General features: G+C 44.8%; 1 protein-coding gene across 2 annotated transcripts in view; it reads left to right on the top strand.

The window, feature by feature from the left end:
• The window catches only part of CSF1R (colony stimulating factor 1 receptor), a 66883-nt gene that overhangs the window by 10134 nt on the left and 33716 nt on the right, over positions 1-23033 (top strand). The window contains exons 4-5 of one of the 2 annotated variants that reach the window (XM_060240323.1): positions 2121-2369; positions 21805-21941. In XM_060240323.1, the coding sequence (XP_060096306.1) occupies positions 2297-2369; positions 21805-21941 (210 nt within the window). In that variant the 5' untranslated portion in view covers positions 2121-2296. Of the gene's footprint in view, positions 1-2099; positions 2370-21804; positions 21942-23033 lie in introns of those variants that run through there. The other variant, XM_060240324.1, reaches the window with a different exon arrangement.

Here is a 23033-nt window from a genome sequence, read left to right on the forward strand (position 1 = left end):
GGCCACTTTGGATGGTGGACTGTATGGCACTATGCACCATTGAAGCCCCTCTTCTTCCCCAAGCCCCACCTCCCTCAGGCTCCATCCCTAAAATGTCCATGTATTTTGCAACCAGAGCTGGCAACCCTAGGCAAAAACCTGTGCAAAGGTTTGAAGAAGCAAAGGAGCTTTTTTCTTGCTAACAGATAGAACTTTCCCCTTCAGAAATTCCTTATATGTGAAGTTAATTCTGTTTCCCATTATTAGGGTAAGAGTTTTGTAAACATATTAAGGACTGCAGCCTAAAAGCTTGGCTATCTCCGTTTTCTCAAAGTGGTGAGAAGGCAGAGTTGCAGAGTTTGCTTTCCTTAGGAGGAGAGAAAGCTGGATTTAGGTATCTTTGTGAACAGTATTTTCATTTACAAGTGCCAAAGTGCAGCTAGAAGCTCTCAGCTCTCTCTCCCACACTGTCTGTCTCCTCTGTCTGCACACTTGTTCCATATCATTACATAGTCTTCCTGTTCTCAGCGGTTTGCTGCTCTATTGCAGTTAGCAGGTTGCCAAGACAGCAGAGTGACTGCCACTTTCATCCAGTTTTGCTACATTTGTCAGAAGGGCTCAGGATGAGATACAGAAACAAAACTGAAAATAGCTAAGAGTTTCTTATATCTTTACACATTCTAAGTTATGAATATAGAAGTGAAATCTCACTCTGCCTATCTTATAGTCATGGCTTTGACCACTCATTCATAGTGATTAAGCCAGCCAAACTCGTAAGGAGCAAGTTGATGGAGAGTGCTTATGCTAATCTCATTAGAAGCCAGAACTGACTGTCAGGGTTCCATATAGGAAACACTATCTATATTATAGGATTAGTAGGTTCAGCTCTTCCTACCCAATAGTATTTTGTTGATTGAAAGTCACCCACACAGTTATTTTTTTCCCATTCAGGGCTAAAACTAGTACAGAGAAGGGTATATGGAGGTCAGTTTTGTTCAGTGAAACCTCTCCAGAAAAGAGTTGCCCCTGCTCACAGTATGTAGCCACTAACCAAATAAGTTCCTGTACACCTTCTATTAGCATTTTAAAAACGTTGGAAGTCTCTGATCAAGGATTTCCCAGCTTCTCATCCAGTTTAATTCTCCAGATTGTGTGTAAGAACATAAGAAGAGCTCTGCTGGATCAGACCAATGGTCTTGTCCCGCATCCTGTCACACACAGTGGTCAACCATTCCTATGGATGGCCAACAACAGGACATAGAGGCCAAGGCCTTTGCCTGATGTTGCCTCCTGGCTCTGGGATTCAGAGGTTTAGTGCCTTTGATTGTTGAGGTTCCCCTCAGTCAGCATTGCTAGCAGCCATTGATAGATTCATGGAGGATAAATCTATCTAATCCCCCTTTAAAGCTGTGTATTCCTGTGGCCATCACTACATCCTCTGGCAGTGAATTCCACATTTTAATCACCTGCTGCATAAAGTAGCATTTCCTTTTATTCATCCTGAACCTAATGCCCATCAGTTTCACTTAATGCTCTTGAGTTTTAGTATCTGGGGAGAGGGAAACATATTTCTCTTTGTCAGCTCTTTCCACCCCATGCATAATTGTATAAACCTCTGTCATGTCCCCCCTTAGATGTCTCTTCTCCAAACTGAAATGTCCCAGACTCTTCAGCCTTTCCTCATAGGGAGGGTGCTCCAGTCCTCTGATCATCTTGGTTGCCCATCTCCCGTAAATGTGGCTCAGGTCCCTGAAAAATGGGAGATTCTTAGAAGACATAAATGTCTAATATATTATGCTTAAGTTCTTTGTACATGAGACCCTTGAATGTGTGCAGGTTAGAGCAGGACTAGTGGGTACCATCCTGTCCCTTCTTCTCTCCTAAGTGAATATCTAAACAGGGCCATTGCTCACAAATGACAATTTTATATTGCAAATACAGAATCAAACCTAAATTGTGGTTACAGGCATCATAGACGGGTAAATTTGACCTGTAAGAAGGAGTTTCCTTTAAATGGGGGTATCAATAGCTCATTAGGAAGCTGAACCTCCCCTCCCCATCTGCTAGATGACTTTTTATCACACACACTTTGTTAAAAAAAAGTAGAAAACTCGGGATTTCCTAACTTGTGGTCATTTCAGAAAAGGAGAAGTTTCTTCTCCAAAGAAAGAGAGAGAGAGAGAACTACAGACAATACATGACTGAAGAAGGATTAGCAGCATTTTGCATCTTGTCCATCACTTTCCTACCAAAGAAGATCCATCCAGCTGTGGCACTGGCACTCTTCTACTATCCCAGCACACCTATCCTGTGCTGAATGATTACCTCCATACCAGGAGTGATGGGCCTGCCTTTGTTGATGCTGCTGATAGCAGCTGTTCTCTGGCACGGTAGGTTTGATTTTTACCAACTCTGATAATACAGTGCTCATAAGAACAGGACAATGGATGACTATGGGGTTTTAGTTTGGGGGAGGAGAAGGACTGTACATAATTCTAGGTAATATTTTGATGAATAGAATAGTCAGAACCTCCATCTGATTCCTTGGATAAACTTCAACTGTGCAAAGGCCATGAGGACCCTCTGCCTAAACATGAAAGCCATTATAACTTTAACAAACCATTCAGGATTGCCGTGAAAAATCCATAAGTGATATGATAAAGGTCAGATCCTAACAAGCTTTAATTTGAACTTTGTGAATAGAAGTGAGCTGAACAATAATTCAAGAGGCTATGGGGACAGCAGCTACTTGGGGAATTAAAGGATCTTCCTATGACATTAAGTCAATCCAAAATGGATATTATTGACAATTCCCAAAGGCATCTACTTACCTATTACATAGCTTTTACAGAAGCCAATGTTTAATATTCTGTGCCAAGCATATAAAATGATATCAAATGGAAATCAGAGGGGTCAAAATTAGAAAGGAAGTTTACAAAATACAAGCGTTTGCAGATGATATTCTAATTACCTTGGAAGATCCTAATTGCTCAATAGCAGAACTGAAGAAAACCCTACAGCAATATGGGGAGGTAGCGGGCTTTAAAATTAATTTTCAAAAAACAAAATTCTTGTCCCAAAATATGACAAAAGAACAGATCTTAGAATTGGAAGCCAAATCAGGATTTTGTTGTGAAAGGAAAGTTAAATATTTAGGTATATACTTAACAGCTGATTTAAAAACCCTGATAATTATGAAAAAATCTTAAAAGAAATCAAAACAGATCTAGAACGATGGAATGACCTACAAATTTCCCTTATGGGAAGAATATCATCAATTAAAATGAATATACTTCCAAGAATATTATTTTGTTCCAAATGCTACCAATAATACTACCCAAATCGTTTTTTAAACAGCTGAATAAAATGGTAGCAAGGTTCATCTGGCAAAATAAAAAACCGCGGATTAAGTTGAAAATTCTTCAGGATAGCAAAGAAAGAGGAGGCTTCGCCCTGCCTGACTGGCAAACTTATCATAAAGCTTGTATTTTAACATGGGTCAAGGACTGGTTACTTCTAAAAAATAAAAGACTCTTAACAATGGAAGGAGCGGATTTGACCAAAGGATGGCATGCCTTTATTTGGTATGATCACCCAACAAAAGGAAGCAAATTTTTGAGACATGAAATAAGGAAATCCTTATATAAAAACTGGTTAGAGATTAAAAATCTAATATACAAATATACTCCTAAATGGCTTTCCCCGGTGGAGGTATCGACTCAACCCCACCTTTTCAACTGGGAAGAGGATTATACATATGGAAGCTTGTTAAATGCTAGACAGGAACTGAATGTAGAAATAATTTCTAAAATGGATTGGTGGTTGAGAACACAAGTGAAATCTAGGTATAAGTCAGATAAGGGGTTAGGTTTTTCAAAAAATTTAAATAAATTTGATGATATCATATTTGAATCTGATAGAAAAATGATCTCCAGATGTTATACATGGCTGTTAGAAACTAAGATGCAAGAGGAAAATGTGAAGGAAAGCTGGATTAAATGGCTACAAGAATTCGGATATACTCTTGATTTAGATAACTGGGAAAAAATATGGAGGGAAAATAATAAGATGTTTAAATCCTCTCTATTAAAAGAAAACCTGTACAAAATGGTCTACCGTTGGTACTATACCCCCGAAAGACTCTCCAAAGCGTTTCCAAATAGTTCAGATAAATGCTGGAAATGCGCAAAAGTTAAGGGATCGTTATATCATTTGTGGTGGAAATGTGATTACGCTAAAAAATATTGGTTACAAATATCTATCTGGACCCAAAAGATGTTAAAAATAAGAATCCCTCATGTACCTGAACTATACTTATTGAACATTTGTCAAACTTCACTACCTAAAAAAGCCAAAAGATTGTTACTGCATATTATAACAATATCTAGGATATTGTATGCGAAATACTGGAAGAAGCCGCAAACTCCAAATAAGAATGAATTTTTGTCTAAATTAATGGAAGCAGCTGAAATGGATACACTAACTTGTAGATTGAAAGGAGGAAATATGGAAGAATTTCATGGAGCCCGATGTATGAATGGGCTAAAACGCTAGGATTTGAAATGACAGGGAAATATTGAAATTGATAATTTTTACTGACTCATCGCTCCACTAAGTGTTGTTTGGGGTCGTCCGTTATGTGTTGTTTGGTAGGGTTTGTTAGGTGTGTTTGTTAGGTAGTAAGTATATGTTGGTATTGTATGTGTGAGTATATGTATGACTATTCTTGATTATATATGTGATAATAAAAATTATTCAAATTTGAAAAAAAAAATGATATCAAATGCCATGCACTGCATTATTTTCTCCATATATCTACATCACAGATTCTTTGATGGAACTGAACGTCGTTTCCAGTGTATTTTGAATCCTAAGTGGACCTTCAATGGTTGGCTCAGTCAAAGAGTTTATGCATTGACCACAGAAAATACCCAGTTCAGTCCCTGGAATTTTTTGTTTAATAGATCTCAAGTAACAAGATTAAAGAAAATCTCTGCTTTGGGGTCAAACTAGAGATGAAGAACACAAATATACATTCATCTTCAAAAGATAAATTAATAGCAAGTGTGGTGCTGGTTCAAATTGAGGCTGTGTAGAGAGATTTAACCCTTTACTTCCACATGCGGCTGAACTGGACATTTGTTCTGCCTTTGCTTACCTTTGCTTCCCTCTTCATAGCATCCTCCCTCAGCAAATTGTATGCTGTAAATTTTATACTGTAATCAGGTACCTGTCTCCCTAACAGCTCTGATGGAATAATGTTGTTAGTAGGAATAGCAGTACTAGTAAGAACAGTCTGTACTGAGTTAAATTGGCCACCAGTCTGACAGTATGGTACAATTCACAGAACCATGGTTAATTTTGCTGATTGTTAATTTGTGAAACTGGGATTTGCCAATGCTAGTGTCATTTCCTTGTTTCTGTTACCAGGAAGCACAGCAGCAGAGAACAAGCTAAGATTAAACTAGGATTAAGCTGGGAAGTATGCATCCAGACACCACACAAAACCTTTTTTTCCCTGTCAAATTGCAGCTGACTTATGGCAAGCCCATATGGTTTTTTGAGGCAAGAGACACTTAGAAGTGGTTTGCCATTGCCTGGATATGTGAAGCAACCCTGGACTTCCTTGATGCTCCCATTAAATACTGGTCTTGCGTTGCTTAGCTTCTGAGATCTGATGAGATTTGACTAGGACAGGGTGCACAAACTATAGTTACAACTTCATATCCTAGTCTGATGTGCCTTAACTAGCGTCCTTTGTTCATATAATCATACTCACAATAGTTAGCTTAATAAAACCATGGAAATCAGTCATTCATTAGCATATCATATGTAGCAGGATCATCTATTTTTTCCACAAAGGGATGGGCTCATGTTGTTCTCCATTGCCTGTGGCTGCCAATACACTGCAGCGGCAATGGGGCTTCCACATATCAAATTTCCGTGCACTTTCCATGCCCCAGTTCACCAATAGCAACCATTTCCCTCTGTCTCACCAGGGGCTTTTTCAAGTTTTTTTTCTTTAACTCAGCAATTGAATATCATTATAGCAGTATAATGTTGTAACAATGTATCAGTTAGTTCCTCTGAATTAGCAATATTCATTTTTAAAATGTAATTCTCCAGCCCATTCTGTTGCTAAGATATAAGAAAAAAATGCATATCTCTACGACAAACAGAGCTAGACACTTTTTTTATTTTCAAAATGGAATCTGGGGATTCAAAGAACCCATAAAATTATAGAGATGGAAAGGGCCTCCAGGGTCATCTAGTCCAACTCCCTGCACAATGCAGGAAACTCACAAACACCTCCCTAATCGAATGGATACATTGTTATCACGTCATATAAGATATCCAATTGTCAATTTAAAAACAAACAAACAAAACCTCCCCAACGGCAAGGGGGAAATGGCCATTGTGGGGGATGGAACAAGAAAAATGGTGCCATTGTGACCAAGACCAGGAAGATCCAGACTTTCCCTCTACATGAATGCCACCTAGGTTTGGAAAATGCCTGTTCCCTTAATAAAAGGTTAATGGGGTGATGTTATTTACCTCCATTATGAAAAGCTTCAACTGCCCATTTCCATATGCCAAGCCTCTGATAAAGGGACAAAATTTTCCTCCATGTCTACTGGTAATCCTAATGCCACTTTAGCTTCGCTGCAGTGTTTCTCAAAACATCACTGCAAAATAAGCTTGAGAGACAGCGCACAAAAGATAGAGAATGCTCACAGGGTGCAAAGAAACATCATGAAAACTTCCTGGCGGCATCCAAGATGCAGTTAACAGCTCAAGTATAAGTTATCACAATGTGACTCAGATTAGTAGTTAAAAACATGTTTCTGTCAGAGTTTGTTGCTTTGATACTTGATAGAGTTACTGGCTCCTAGATACCTTGTATCACATACATAATCATAGAATTAGGGCACACATATCATATGATCCCATCTGGACACAGTCCCAGATTTTCTTGGACTGCAAATTGTCTTAACATTTTAGTTGAATGTTTATTTACTTACTAAATTCATAAAAATGAGTATGTAGCCTGATCTGGTCAGATTTTGGAAGCTTTGCAGAGTCAGTACTTGGATAAGAGAACACCAAGGAAGATATTGCTGAGGAAGGCAATGGCAAACCACCTCTGCTTAACCACTTGCCTTGAAAATGCTCTGGGGTCACTGTAAATCAGTTGCAGTTGGACAATACTCCACACACACATTCATAAAGGCTTAGATGAGATGTGCAGTAACGCTGTTTAATTAAAGTAACTGTGATTAGTATGGATCCAGGTGGGCAGCCGTGTTGGTCTGAAACAATAAAACAAAGTAGGAATCCAGTAGCACCTTAAAGACCAACAAAGTTTTATTCAGAATGCAAGTTTTCGTGTGCATGCACGCTTCTTCAAACGAGGAATGGGGTACAGTGAGCAGAACTACATATAGCTGGTGGGCAGTGGTTTAGAATGCAAAGTGGTACAAAGTTAAAATCCAATGGCAGAATAGTAGCATTAGCGTAGGAAACCAATAAAACAATAACATGTCAGAATGTGAGAATGACTGTTAATTATTCTACTGCTAGTAAGCCTGGGCCAAAATGTGTTTAGTATGACTGTGAATGCCAGTCTGTCCTCTGCACTAATTATGGTTAGTCAGGGTTTGTCACACTAGGATTTGAAGCTGGTTTACTAACCACAGTTAGGCTGCGGTCAAACTGAATGGCTGGCATGGTTTGGGCATGCCACTAATTACTCTGTTGCATTTTGTGATTGAGATTTTTAATCAGGCTTTTACCCTAATCTGGCCTCACCACACACTTCTTCCATGGTTGACCGTTCAGATTAGTTCTGTGTGTCAACCACAGAATGAGCAGTCTGGTCTTTTAAAAAAAAAACAGCTTCGTCATTTTAAAAAGCATTTTTGAGTGTGTATGTGCACCCCTGCACACGTGTGCTTATGCACTATCAGTTTTACAAAACAAAACAGCAAAAATGGAATTAAAGATTCACACTTCTGAATCAGTTTGAGCATGCATCAAGGAAGTTCAGACATCGGGAAACATGGATAAATGTCCATAAGCACCAGACATTCTCCAGTGGCTGTTTACTCTGCATCCAACTCATCATACGATGCAGTGAGTACAACTGGGGAACAGGTGCCAGATGTGGCTTGTGAACAAGCCCATTTAATCTGTAAGGGAACAGCAACTATATCAGGCCAAATTGCCTGTCTGACCACAGCCTGTCTTTATTCTGGTTTCACATAATATCCAGATGCAGATATCTGAGTTTATCCTGGTTTAATCCTGGCTTGTTTCAGGTTACAGGCAAAAAGAAATTAAACCAGCATTTGTTAAGCCAAACCAGGATTTGAGTCTGGCTGCAAGCACACACACTAAATAGCACACTTTCAATCTACCTTCCAATTGGATTTTGCCAGTTCACACAGTAAAATTCAATTGGAAAGTACGTTGACAGTGGTTGAAAATGCATTATTTAGTGTGTGTGATCACAGCCATTGTCTGTTAGCTGAATCCTGGTTTCACACATTATGATACCTAAAATAAACCATAGTTGTGTGAGATGTCTGGACCAGCCATACTATTTTTCAGTGTCAAAATTCACAATGAAAAAGAATACATATTATTACTGGTTAAAATAAACAGTAAAATCAGTAAAACAAATAAAGCAAACAGTGCCAGCAGGATTAAAGTAAAAGTTATTGCCCTGCAGTATTCAGGGCAGTTTGTGTGTGTGTGTGTGTGTGTGTCTGTATGCGTGCATGCATGCATGCGTGTGTGTGTGTAGGAAGGGGACATTCCCTCACCTTTGCCCCCCCCACACAAGGATTCTATGCAGGCTCCCTCCTACTTCCCTTCTCTCCCTTCCTGCCATCCAGGCCTAGCCCACCTTTGCCATGCTGCAGATGCTCCTTGGCAAGCACGCAGAGGTGCAGGCCCAACTGAGCAGTGGTGGCAGCAGTGAGGGCCACATCTCATCCCACAGCAGCGAGGAGCGCCATTCCTCCACCTCAGGCAAGGGGACAGAGTGAGATGCCTCCTCCCCTCCCTTCCCTTGCTGGGCAAGGCAAAGACCAGTGGGCATCAGGCCAAGAAGGGTTTAGGTGAGCAGCATCTCCCGAGGCATCCTGCTGGCCTCAGGGAGACTGCAGCAGGAACCCAGCAGTGGCAGCATCCTGTTGGCTGCAGGATGGACCCAGCTGCTGTAGTGGCAGCTTGTGCTGCATTCTGGAAGGCACAACAGGGACTGTCTGAGGCACCCAGGAGACTGTGGGGGAGGCCAGTCACTGAGACCAGGTTTTCATGGGGGGGGGGGGTTAAAACCCCCAGGTGTTTTTTTAAAACTTTTCAGACTTTTCTGCAGAAAAATGCCCCCTTCCTGCAAGTTTCTTGCACTATGTGTGTGTATATACACATACATGCACGCATACAGATTTTTTTAGCCTCCATCCCCCCCCCCCCCCCATCCTGCATGGATTTAGATATCTGCACAAATGGGACATTTTGGCTACACACACACACACACATTTAAAAATAAAATAAAAAATAAAAAGATATTAAACTAGTATTTTTCCAAATAAAAAGATAATAAACTAGTATTTTTCCAAACACACCATAGGCTTGTGTATATGTACCTGAAGGAAGTTTTCCTCTTACATTTTCCTGTTACTATCAGTCTCCTTTCCTAGCCATTTTCAAGCCCACCCCCATATACAAGCATGCACACACTTTTTTTAAAGTCCTAAATTCAAAATTCCCATTATGTAAAATAAAGAATGAAAGAGTCTGGTCTCAGAATTTAGCATATTTATTTAATACACTATTATGTTGTCTGATATTCAGTGAGGACATCAAATGTTGCTGCCATTAATTGGCTAAACTGGAAGCGAAGGGAAAATGTTTCTGGTTTAGTTTTTGAATATAGGACAGCAGATAACAGTCATGGTGATGAAGTTACATGCCCACATGTCACAAGTTGGATGGGACTCAGCACATCCCTGTTACGCAATGCTAGTGGGGACTGCACTTACGGAAAGTATGAAGGAAGTGGGCAAGGAACGGCAGGAGTGATGTTCTGCAGCTTTGTGTGAAAATTCATAGTGGTCAATTATGCGAAATGACAAAAAAAAAGTCATTCTATATTGTGAAAAAACTACAGAAGCTGGTTTTACAGCCCCTGATGTTCTATTACAATAAAACTGTATGCATATAACTAAAAAACTGCAGAATGATGGAGTATCACAAGAATTGCATGTATACAAATGCAAGACATACAACAGATACAACTGGTATAAATTATAAGAATGAATGAATAAATGTATATAAAAATTTAAAAGCCAAGCACTGCCAAATTCCAAGCAGCAGATAGATGTAATAGCCGCTGTCTTTTCTGATGTGACCATGCTGGAGCCAGTGCAATAGGGATTCCAGCCTCTAGGTGGGACCTGGGGATCCCCCAGAATTACAGCTCAGCTCCAGACTATAAAGGTCTATTCCCCTGGAGAAAATGGATGGTTAGGTTAGCAGGGTGGACTCCATGGCACTGTGTCCCACTGAAGTCTTCCCCAGGCTACACCCACAAATCCCCCAAACTGGAGCTGGCAGCATTACCTCCTGCCACCCCCACCAGTGGCCAGGGGAGACCTGGTAAACCGTTGTAGACAAGATGTTGTGAATGGATATCCTGAACATTTGTATTAATAAATAGCAGCTGGGGGGAAATTCTACTCTGGGCAAGGCACTGGAGAAAAGGTTTAACAATCCCCCTACCCTGTATTATTCTTCCAACTTAAAATTATCCCCATCTTCTATTTGCACTGTAGGGGGATGCACACAAGTTGTCTTCTTGTTTCTCCTACATGAGAAATAGCTATTTCAGAGGGTAGTTAGGGGTCAAAAAAAAAGAAGTGGCAAGAAAAGATTAAGATTCCTCTTTCCCCACAAATTAGACCTAGGACAGCTATTTACTTTTGTCTTTAACAACAACAGCAACAGCTTAAGAGTAAGGAGATCTAATAGGAGTCTCCCAGAACTGTGACTGGAACTGTAGAGACATCTGTAACATTGGGAAAGAATGCAGTTCCTCCCCACAGTCCTCTCAAAGCTTTCCACTTCAAAGCAGCTTTGGGAAACATTGGTTACTTAAAGGTTGGGTTTAGCAGTATGGCTTTTTGCCACATCCTGTGCATCGGACTCCTGAGCCAGGTGCTACAGCCTTATGCTTTGACATCAGACAAAGTAGAGAACAGATCAGTGTGCCCCCACCTCTCCTTAGAGAGACTGTGCAGATATTCTTCCATGTGCAACACAAACATACATTTCTTTGGTTAATTGGGAATTATTTACTCCCCCCAAAAAGAAGCACCCTATCTGCAAGAGCCAAGGCACAATTTAGAATAAGCAAAGGTATAAACAGATCCAAATGGGCAGCTGTGTTGGTCTGAAGTAGTAGAACAAAATAGGAGTCGATTGCACCTTTAAGACCAACTTAGTTTTATTCAGAACCTAAGCTTTCGTGTGCATGAACACTTCTTCAGACAAGGAAATACATCTAATTCCAGACGTGTTTGGATCCAGCACCTTAAGATAAGACATTAGTGGTGAAAAAATATTATGTCTCTCACTGAATCGCTCTGCTGCAAGGCTGCCATAAATATTACACGATAAGACACAACAATATCCTCTCACAGGGCAAAGATCTGTGCCCTCCACCCAGGATGACTGAGAGGTATGCTGGATCTCCTCCTCCCATTCCCAGACCTGTGATGGTGTAGATGATGGGGGCCTCGTCAGTGTTTAGGATTGCCATCCTCTACTGAGGGCTTATACAAATGTTCATCAGACAAGTTGGTTTGTTGCTGATCGCATCTGAATATATTGGATCAGCAACGATACATCATAATAAAGCATAGCTGCAAACAATGAAGCAGCCTATATCTTACCCCATCATTTCCCATCTGACTTTCCAAAACCAAGTGGAACAAAAATTCTAACATGGTTACAGACTATTGTGAGTTTTAGAAGTTGTGCCTCCCAGAAACCGCTTGAAACAACACACATTTGCCCCTTGCTAAGAATGAGCAGGTCACATGTGCAGATTTCATCATGAATAACATTGGATTTCACAGGGCTTTTTGTAGCAGGAACTCCTTTGCATATTAGGCCACACACCCCTGATGTAGCCAATCCTGGAGCTTACAGTAGGCCCTGTAATAAGAGCCCTGTAAGCTCTTAGAGAACTGGGTACATCAGGGGTGTAACCCTAACCCTAATATGCAAAGGAGTTCCTGCTACAAAAAAAAAGCCCTGGGATTTCATAGGTACAACCAGAATTCACCTTAAGCACAAGCATTAAAATAGCAAGTATTTTGTATTTGGATCAAATTTTGATTTAAGCAGAAGACTGTGCTCACCTGATTATTTTGAAATTCCAAGGAGGGCTGGTCAAGAAACCATGGCTATAAAGTGATAGCAGTATTCAATGAACAACTGTAGTCTATTGATATTGTAATTAGGGCTGACTGATATATCCCTTTAAAACCTTTTCCTTCAATGTAGCAAATGGCAGCAAGGTTTTTTTGGGGGGAGGGGGAACCATGGCTCAGTGGTAGAGCATCTGCCCAGCATTCAGAAGATCCCAGGTTCAGTCCACAGCATGTCCAGTTAAAAAGATCAGATGTAGGTGACGTGAAAGATCTCAGTCTGAGACTCTGGAGAGCTGCTGCCAGCCTGAGTAGACAATATTGATCTTGATGGAACAAGGGTCTCATCAGGGTCTCACTCTGAATAGGCATCCTGACAATGCCATTCAGACACTCTCATTTGGCTTCATGATATCATGAAGCTAAAACAGAGTGCAGACAGTGCTCCATGCCCTTGGGTTAACACTTCCACTCTCTTTTGCCAGTTCCCTAAGCGATCGGCAAAAATTTACAGATACCATGGACAGTGAAGTTTTACATAAAATTCACCACCTTCAGGTGGTCAGTAACTGTTCTTAATGTATCTAGCATCTAAAGCAAATTAATTTCTAAGACATGAACTTTGCCATTTTACTCAACACTGGAATAAATAAAGAAGACTTTCATTGGACTGCCATGAAGATAGAGATAATGTAATAAGAATTGGTCATTTGACTAGTCAAAAAAGATTTCTTCAGCTGAACTACATAATATTGGAAAATATTATTTTATTAACTTCATCAAAATATATTTAAATAATCAGCAGTTTGCAGACAGGTTGCATCTTATAAAGAGATTAGTTAACTGTTTTGAAATCATATGTATCTTTTAAAATGGTAACAAAATACTATCGCTTTTAATAATGTTAGGTAAGGTGCCTATAAATGTAAATGATTCACTGTACATTGTTTTTGGGTTTTGTTCTGCATCATCTATTATACGTAAAAGTCAATTTAAAAACAGTTACACTAAAGGGTGTTCTCCTGTTTGGAGATCCCTGCATTTACAGCGGTGGTCAGCAGGCGATGCTTCCTTTCATTGCTAGGCCTGACAGATGTGGGGTGGAGCAGCCCTGATTTCTGTTCTTTGCTAACAAATGACGCTACAACATTGTTGTCCTCAAGCAATGCTTCACAACATTTGACTATGGTAAAACTAGTGAATTGACAATATTTGACCAGTCATTTTACCAGCATGCCAACTGTAGCATACACAAGGCCATGCTAAACATGAGTCCGTTTTACAGTCTGGAATAGGGTATAAAAGCAGAAGTGGAGAAATAGCATTCCTAAGGGGGAACGCAGGAGAGAGAAAGAAAACAGAGCCACCTAACCCAAAACAGAGATAACCATTTGCAATGTGTTTCCTCAGCTACTGAAAGACATAGAGGTTTTTGTTCACAATGCCTTCCTCAGCAATCTGAGGTTCTGATTCACTTCTTCTCACTTCCCCTCTCCCTGTTATAAATATTGTCAGTGGTTAAGCTGATGTAGCAAGAAAAAGTGGGGATTATTCCATCATGGTCAAATCTTGAGGGTGTTGTTGTTGTTCCCTCTTTTATTCAGGCTGATGGAGCCATTTGTAAAAGTCTGTGCTGAAAACGCTAGAAACTTACTTTGACCCATTTCGCACTCAACCTTACGCTGCTCTCACGTCCATCTTCTCAGCACAGCATCCTCCCTATTTCCCACTATTTGTGCCGGGGTTGCAGCAAATATCGTGGTTTTGTGCAGCAAACGGAAACCGCTAAAAACCAGTTTCCGTTTTGTGCAGCTGCGTAAAACCGCGATGTTTGCTGCGGGCCCGACGCAAATAGTGGGAAATCTAGAGAATGCCGCGCTAAGACGGACGTGAGAGCGGCATAAGGTGAATGCGAAATTGGCCTTTGTATTAAAATGAAAGCTGGGAACTAGTACATTACTACAACAGGTTGTTACAATGCTGTCATGATTAATCAGTTACTGATTTTACTGAAAAATAAAAAAAAAGTCAGATGGCAGGTGGAAGGGATTGGCAGCCATGGCAGCCTGATGCAAGGCAAGTGCTGACAAAACTTCTGTAATGATGTTCCGTTGCCTCTGTATTTGCAGCAGCAATGAGAGCTATACTGAGAATCCTCTCTGTGTAAAAGCTGCCCATCTAAAATACAGGAAGATGATAGTTCTATTGGCATATCTGAACAAGCACTGGTAGATATTATATAGCAAGATAATATATGTAAAGTGCTTGAATGCAGAAACACCTATATAATTGCAAAGTATTATTATTACCATGCTCCATTTTAGGACACCACTACAATGACTTTTTTAACAGTACATTCCAATTTATTGCTGCCTTAAGTACTGAAAAGATTCATGGAACCAGACACCATGAGAAGGAAAGGATGAAGGCCTTGACAAGGATTTGGGGTGGCATCAAGCATCTTTTTCTTTTTAGGGGTGGAATGCAGGCTGAATAAATGTGACTTTTTTTGTTTTTTCTCCTCTGAACAGATGGTAAAGTAGTTCAAGTATATGTATTTAGTTTACAGAATCACTTTTCCATGAAAATCATGAAAGCCAATTTGCATACCTTGTAAAATGTGGTTGCCCACACAACGAGAAATCAGAATTACTTGCCCAGGAGAACTGAAAAAGTGGAATTAAGTCAAATTTTTGCAGAGGATGCGTATGGAACAATAAGGTCTCGTGGGCTGATAACAGGCTGGCATTATGGGCTGACTCAGAGATGCCTCTGAAGTCAGCCCAAAAAATCCCTGCAGACGGCAACATCTGCCTCCCGTCCCCATCCTGCACTCACCCCGTCCTCCAGGCCAATCCACCCGGTCCAAAAAGCTACGACTTCGGAAGTGGTCGCAAATTTTTGGAGCGGCTGCCAGTCTCCTCCACATTGTCAGGAAAGGGAAGGGTGCACACAAGGCAACTTGGCAGTGTGGGAGCGCCAAGCCGCCCTGAGCCATTTCTGGCTTTTCCCCCCATGCAGCCCGGTGGGAGCACTTGTGCACAGGAGCACTCTGCCCCTTTAAAAAACACCGAGCAGTGGCTTCTGAGGCGCCTCCCTGTATGGAGGCCCCCGGCTGCTGCATGGACAGGATGGGGCCACCTCCCCGGTACCGTGAGGAGGCTCCGGGATGGCTCTTTTTGAGCCGTCCTACTTTCAGCCGCCTCCCACCCACCCCAGAATGCCCGTCTGCTATCAGCCACTGAGTGTTTTAGTCAAGAACACAAAGTATGCACACGACTCCTAAAAATGCAGGTATAACTGCAGCACATGATAGAGGATGGAGAACTTCCACATCACAAAATGTTTACCTGCAGACTATGAGAACTTCAATGTTAAAATTCTGGTTCTCGTGTGATTTTTTTAAAAATTTAGATCCTGCCTTTCATCTAGGGTTGCCATAATGTCTGAAGGCCAGCCAGGGACACCTTTGGGAGGGGGAAGGTAGGGGTATGCGCGCGCGCCGCCGGAAACAGGAAGTGACATCACTTCTTGTGACATCATTTCCCTGTGCCACCTGCCGGAAACGGGAAGTGACATCACTTCCTGTGACATCATTTCCCCCGTGCCACCTGTCGGAAGCAGGAAGTGACATCACTTCCTGTGACATCATTTCCCCCAAATGACATCATTTCCCCCAAATGTCACTGCCAGAAACAGGAAGTGACTTCACAGCACTTCCTGTGACATCCCCAAAAATCCCCCAAATATCACCGCCGGAAACACCAAGATTATTTATAGAGAGGGAAACGGGAAAATAAAGTTAAATAAAACTCTTTTTTTACTTTTTTCAAAGTGAGAAGACTAGAGAGAACGGGTTCCACACTGAGAAGCCAGTCAGATTCCAGTGAGATTCCAGTGAGACTGTGCTGCATAATGCAGCCTATTTATTTTGTCCTGTTTGCTCTGTTGGCTCTATCTGCGCCACCTTCATCACTTTCGGGGTGTGGATCCCCCAGTGGGGTGGTCTCCCGACTCCCTCCGCCGGCTGTTTCTGATAGCCCTGCGCCCCCTCTTTCATTTGATATGTGTCCCGTGTGGGTGCCACCCTCCTGCCGGGAGATGCCGCAAAATGAGCCCCCTTGAGGCTTATGGCGGCAGGGCTCGGGGAAGCGAGCTAGACTGCTGTTCTTTTGAGGGGTTATAGAGTGTTTCGAGCCCATCCCTGTGGCATCGGTCCCATCGTTGTGGGACCCAGGGGGCCGGCGCAGCGGCACGCCGAAGCAACCTGTCACTAATAACACAGGTCGAGATGCAGGACAGGAACCCGGGAGTGACCGACAGGCTGCTTCAGCGTGCCGCTGCGCCGGCCCCCTGGGCCCCACAACGATGGGACTGATGCCACAGGGACGGGCTCAAAACACTCTATAACCCCTCAAAAGAACAGCAGTCTAGCTCGCTTCCCCGAGCCCTGCCGCCATAAGCCTCAAGGGGGCTCATTCTGCGGCATCTCCCAGAGGGAGGGTGGCACCCGCACGGGACACATATCAAATGAAAGAGGGGGCGCAGGGCTATCAGAAACAGCTGGCAGAGGGAGTCGGGAGACCACCCCACTGGGGGATCCACACCCCGAAAGTGATGAAGGTGGCGCAGATAGAGCCAACAGAGCAAACAGGACAAAATAAATAGGCTGCATTATGCAGCACAGTTGAGAAAGTGCCTTATCCCATGTACTGATGAAGTAAATACAGGATCTGAGAACAAAATTGCACCAGAAGACACAAACACAAAGCTCCCTTACACTGAATCAGTGCTTGGGTCCACGAAAGTCAGTATTGTCTAGTCCAGTCACAAACACAAAGCTCCCTTACACTGAATCAGTGCTTGGGTCCACGAAAGTCAGTATTGTCTAGTCCAGTCACAAACACAAAGCTCCCTTACACTGAATCAGTGCTTGGGTCCACCAAAGTCAGTATTGTCTACTCCAGGGGTGGCCAGAGGGAGGGAGGGAGGTGGGAGAAGGGAGGGAGGGAAGGAGGGAAGGAAGAAAGGAAGGAAGGGGGGAGGGAGAGAGGGAAGGAAGGAAGAAAGGAAGGGAGGGAGGAAGGAAGGGAAGGAAGGGAAGGAAGGAAGGAAGGAAGGGGAGGAAGGAAGGAAGGAAGGAAGGAAGGAAGGAAGGAAGGAAGGAAGGAAGGAAGGAAGGAAGGAAGGAAGGAAGGAAGGAAGAGAAGGAAGGAAAGAAGGAAGGAAGGAAGGAAGGCGGGAGGGAAGGAAGGGAGGAGGGAGGGAGGGAAGGAGGGAAGGAAGGAGGGAAGGAAGGAAGGAAGGAAGGAAGGAAGGAAGGAAGGAAGGAGGGAAGGAAGAAAGGGAGGAGGGAGGGAAGGAAGGGAGAAGGGAGGGAGGGAAGGAGGGAAGGAAGGAAGAAAGGAAGGAGGGAGGGAGGGAGGAAGGAGGGAAGGAGGGAGGGAGGGAAGGAAGAAAGGAAGGGAGGAGGGAGGGAGGGAGGGAAGGAAGAAAGGAAGGAAGGAGGGAGGGAGGAAGGAGGGAGGGAAGGGAGGAGGGAAGGAAGGAGGGAGGGAGGGAAAGAGGGAAGGGAAGGAGGAAGGGAGGGAGGGAAGGAAGGAAGGAGGGAAGGAAGGGAGGAGGGAGGGAGGGAAGGGAGGGAGGGAGGAGAGAGGGAGGGAAGGGAGGGAGGGAAGGAAGAAAGGACGGAAGGGAGGAGGGAGGGAGGGAAGGAAGGAAGGAAGAAAGGAAGGAAGGAGGGAGGGAAGGGAAGGGAGGGAAGGAGGGAAGGAAGGAAGGAGGGAAGGAAGAAAGGAAGGAAGGGAGGAGGGAGGGAGGGAAGGAAGGAAGAAAGGAAGGAGGGAGGGAGGGAGGAAGGAGGGAAAGAGGGAGGGAGGGAAGGAAGGAAGGGAGGAGGGGGGAAGGAAGGAAGAAAGGAAGGAAGGAGGGAGGGAGGAAGGAGGGAGGAGGGAAGGGAGGAGAGAAGGAAGGAGGGAGGGAGGGAAGGAAGGAGGGGAAGGGTGGGAGGGAGGGAAGGAAGGAAGGAAGGAGGGAAGGAAGGAGGAAGGAGGGGAGGAGGGAGGGGGGGAAGGAGGGAAGGAAGAAAGGAAGGAAGGGAGGAGGGAGGGGGGAAGGAGGGAAGGAAGGAAGGAAGGAAGGGAGGAGGGAGGGAAGGAAGGAAGAAAGGAAGGAAGGAAGGAGGGAAGGAAGGAAGGAAGGAAGGAAGGAAGGAAGGAAGGAAGGAAGGAAGGAAGGAAGGAAGGCCGCCCCCCCCCCCCCGCTTTCGGCCCCTCCTGGCTTACCTTGTTCCGGGCGGCTGGTGCTGCTGGCGGGGCAGGCGGCGGCTGCGGAGGCCGGGGAGGCGGCGGAGAGGCCGGCGCTGGTCTCTGGAGGGCCTCCAGGGACCAGCGCCGGCCTCTCCGCAGCCTCCGCTGGCCTCTGGAGGCCCTCCAGGGACCAGCACGGGGGCCTCCAGGGACCAGCGCCGGCCTCTCCGCGGCCTCCGTTGGCCCTCCAGGGACCAGCGGCGGCCTCTCCGCGGCATCCGCTGGCCTCTGGAGGGCCTCCAGGGACCAGCGGCGGCCTCTCCGCGGCCTCCGCGGGCCTCTGGAGGCCCTCCAGGGACCCGCGGCAGCCTCTCCGCGGCCTCCGCGGGCCTCCCCGGCCTCCGCCATCGCCGCCGGGCCCCGCGCGGGGGGCGGGGAAGGCGGGGAGTGAGGGAGCCAGCGTCCCTGCGCGTGCGCACATCGCCATGCGCACGCACAGGGACGCTGGCTCCCTCACTCCCCGCCTCCCCCACCCGCGCGTGCGGCCCGCTGGCTCCCCGCTGGCTATACCGGGACTTCTAATGGTCCCGGTATAGCCAGCCCGGGAGCCGGGAATTGGTGGCCAGAACCGGGAAAGTCCCGGGAGACCGGGACGGTCTGACCACCCTATTTTCATCCCAATCAGGACCAAAGCAGTGTTGCCTCTAAGCTGAGTTAGAAGATGAAGATTTTGGATTTATATCCTGCCCTATACGCTGAATCTCAGAGTCTCAGAGCGGTCACAATCTCCTCTACCTCCCCCCCCCCGCAACAAACACCCTGTGAGGTAGGTGGAGCTGAGAGCACTTTTACATTAGCTGCCCTTTCAAGGGCAGCTTCTATGAAAGCTATGGCTGACCCAAGGCCATCTCAGCAGGTGCAAGTGGAGGAGTGGGTAATCCAGTTTGGTGTAGTGGTTAAGTGTGCGGACTCTTATCTGGGAGAACCGGGTTTGATTTCCCACTCCTCCACTTGCACCTGCTAGCATGGCCTTGGGTCAGCCATAGCTCTGGCAGAGGTTGTCCTTGAAAGGGCAGCTGCTGTGAGAGCCCTCCAGCCCCACCCACCTCACAGGGTGTCTGTTGTGGGGGAGGAAGGTAAAGGAGATTGTGAGCCGCTCTGAGACTCTTCGGAGTGGAGGGCGGGATATAAATCCAATATCTTCTTCATCTTCTTCTTCAAACCCGGTTCTCCCAGATAAGAGTCTGCGCACTTAACCACTGCACCAAACTGGCTCTCAGCATGAGCTAGCTCACAGATTTTTAGCCTCACAGATGTGGCGGTGCTGATGTTGTTAGACCTGTCGGCAGCGTTCGACACGGTCGACCACCGGCTACTGACCCGCCGCCTCGCCGACATAGGGGTCAGGGGGCTGGCCTTACAATGGCTTTCCTCCTTCCTCAAAGGTCGGGGACAAAGGGTGGCAATCGGGGGTGAGCTTTCCCGGAGGCGCACACTAGATTGTAGGGTGCCTCAGGGAGCAGTTCTCTCCCCGATGTTATTTAACATCTACATGCGCCCCCTTGCCCAGATTGCCCGGAGTTTTGGACTGGGCTGTCATCAATATGCGGATGACACCCAGCTCTATCTGCTAATGGATGGCCGGCCTGACTGCGTTCCAGTGAACTTAGACCGGGCACTGCAGGCCGTGGCAACTTGGCTTAGGCTGAGTGGGTTGAAGCTGAACCCGACGAAGACAGAGGTCCTTTGCGTGGGGCGCGGCGCTCTGGGAAGGGAAATACCTCTCCCGGTTTTTGACGGTGCGCCGCTGAAGGCGGCGGGCCGGGTCAAGAGCCTGGGAGTCCTACTGGAGCCTTCACTATCAATGGAGGCCCAGGTAGCGGCCACTGCCAAGTCGGCATTCTTCCACCTGAAGAGGGCAAGGCAGCTGGCTCCTTTCCTGGAGCGCCGGGACCTGGCAACAGTGATCCATGCGACGGTCACCTCAAGACTAGACTACTGCAATGCCCTCTACATGGGGCTGCCTTTGTGTCGAACCCGGAAGCTGCAGCTAGTGCAGAACGCAGCGGCCAGGCTGTTATTGGGACTCCCGAAATGGGAGCATATACAGCCGGGGCTGCGTGAACTGCACTGGCTGCCAGTTACATACCGGGTCCGATACAAAGTGCTGGTTATTACCTTTAAAGCCCTATATGGCCGAGGACCTGCCTACCTAAGGGACCGTCTCTCCCCATATGAGCCCCAAAGAGCACTGAGGTCGGCAGGGAAGAACACGCTGACTATCCCTGGGCCAAAGGAGGCGAAATTACAGAGTACACGGGCACGGGCCTTCTCTGTTATAGCCCCGTGCCTTTGGAATCAACTTCCGGAGGAGGTACGGGCCCTGCGGAATTTGGACCAATTCCGCAGGGCCTGTAAGACCATCCTTTTCAAGCAGGCGTTTGTAGAACTTGATAGGATGGCTGTTTAATTACCAACGATTTATCTAGTGACCCCTGCCATAATACAAGTGTACAGATAACATCAGGAAGATCACCGCCGTTTAAACTATGGAATGATCCAGACATTTGGAACTGGTTTTAGATTGTTGTTTTAAATCAATGTATAACTTAAATGTGGTTTTAAATTACCTTATATTGTATATTTTATATTGTATAATTTTATCGAACTTTTGTCAGCCGCCCTGAGCCTGCCTAGGCGGGGAGGGCGGGATATAAATAAAATTTATTATTATTATTATTATTATAGCTCACAGATTTTTGTCTTAGCTCAGGAAGGATGACCCCAGAGCACAATAATTTATGCAGTAGCTCACAACTTTAATTCCAGTAGCTCACAAAGTAGAATTTTTGCTCACAAGACTCTGCAGCTTACAGGAACATTGTCATCTTCTTTTCCACTTTATCCTCACAACAAGCAGATTAAGCTGAGCATGTTTGATTGGCCCAAGGTCACCCAGTAAACTCAAGTAGATGAGTAGAGATTCAGTCCTGGACTACTGTTTTGTTATAAAATTTTATCTTTCCTGAGCCTGACTTTTGTGTTGGTTTAAGTTCAACCTTAAGGGAATGTTGAAATCTGATCCTCTGGTTGATCCTAATAAAGCAATGATTACAGTACGTTTTGACTTTACTTAGAAGTCAAGCCTGTGTCTGTTACAATCGGAAAGAAATACTATGTGAGAATCCAGGGTGAACCATTCAGTATCACCTGCGAGCTAAGTTACCATCTCAGCAAATACGATTGCAACTGGAGTTATCCTCTTTCTCCAAATGTAAGTAAATTTTCTATAATTTTTAGAAAGACTTGTAAATATGTTTTTTACAATGTGGCTAGAGTAGATAAGCACTGACATGGCATGGCTTTGCAGAACGTGTAATTAGTAAAAAGATGTAAACTCTCTTGTTTCATGTCCCTGAGCATTTTTTTAAACCATCATCTTTAAATCTATTCTTATTTCCAACCAATTAATTATATAATGCCTTCATTGGCTGTGATCCTCAGCCTACTCTGCCAACATGAATCTTATTAATTTCAGTGAGATTTATACCCAAGCTAATTATGGTAAGAAAGAGCGGTAGTTGGTTTCTGCTGGCTGTTTTAAGGCTAATTTGTGACAGTACAGTTATTGTATGTCACTGTCCCAGTCTGAGATAGAGTTGCCAAGTCTAACTCAGATAATACCTGGGGACTTTCGGGGTGGAGCTGCAGGAGACTTTGGGGGTGGAGCCAGGAGACTTTTCCTAAAATAAATAAAAATACAGCAGTGCAGTTCCCCTGAATATAGTCTTCATTGCTTCACCCAAACAGCTGCAAGTCATCTCTCTCACACACACTCAGCCACCCACACAGAGCTGCCAAAATAAACAGTTTGCAATTCCACACTTGTGCGGTCTCACTGGGTCTATTTACTCACGAGTTGCTGAAGTTCCAAGTTCTAACACAGGGAAACCAAAAGTTCTAGTTCACCCTTTCCAATGCAAATGACCTCTGAAAAGATTGTACAACAAATGGAGGATCATCTGGACTGCTTTCACAGCTACTGGGAGCAGCCATGTTGTTCTGCTGGCTCACTCCACCCCTCATTCAAGTTGGGTCCTACATATTTAAAGGCACAGATACACCATCTAAAAAGGAAGCCTTTCCAAGCTTCTAGCCTTAGGAAGTGGAAAGACACATGGTAGGCTGTAGGGTCCCAGCTTCCCCCCACTGGTCAGCTGACTGGGGGCAGGAAGGAGCCTGCAAAAGCAGGAGAACCCTTGCTGGGACCTGGGGATTGGCAAGACTAGTCTGAGAAGCAACATAACCAGGCCTGAAATTCAGCAGGAGCTCACAGGAGCACAGCTCCCCTCCTCTTCTCCACCTA

Source organism: Heteronotia binoei, chromosome 5, assembly GCF_032191835.1.
Source record: "Heteronotia binoei isolate CCM8104 ecotype False Entrance Well chromosome 5, APGP_CSIRO_Hbin_v1, whole genome shotgun sequence".
Taxonomy (NCBI): Eukaryota; Metazoa; Chordata; class Lepidosauria; order Squamata; family Gekkonidae; genus Heteronotia; species Heteronotia binoei.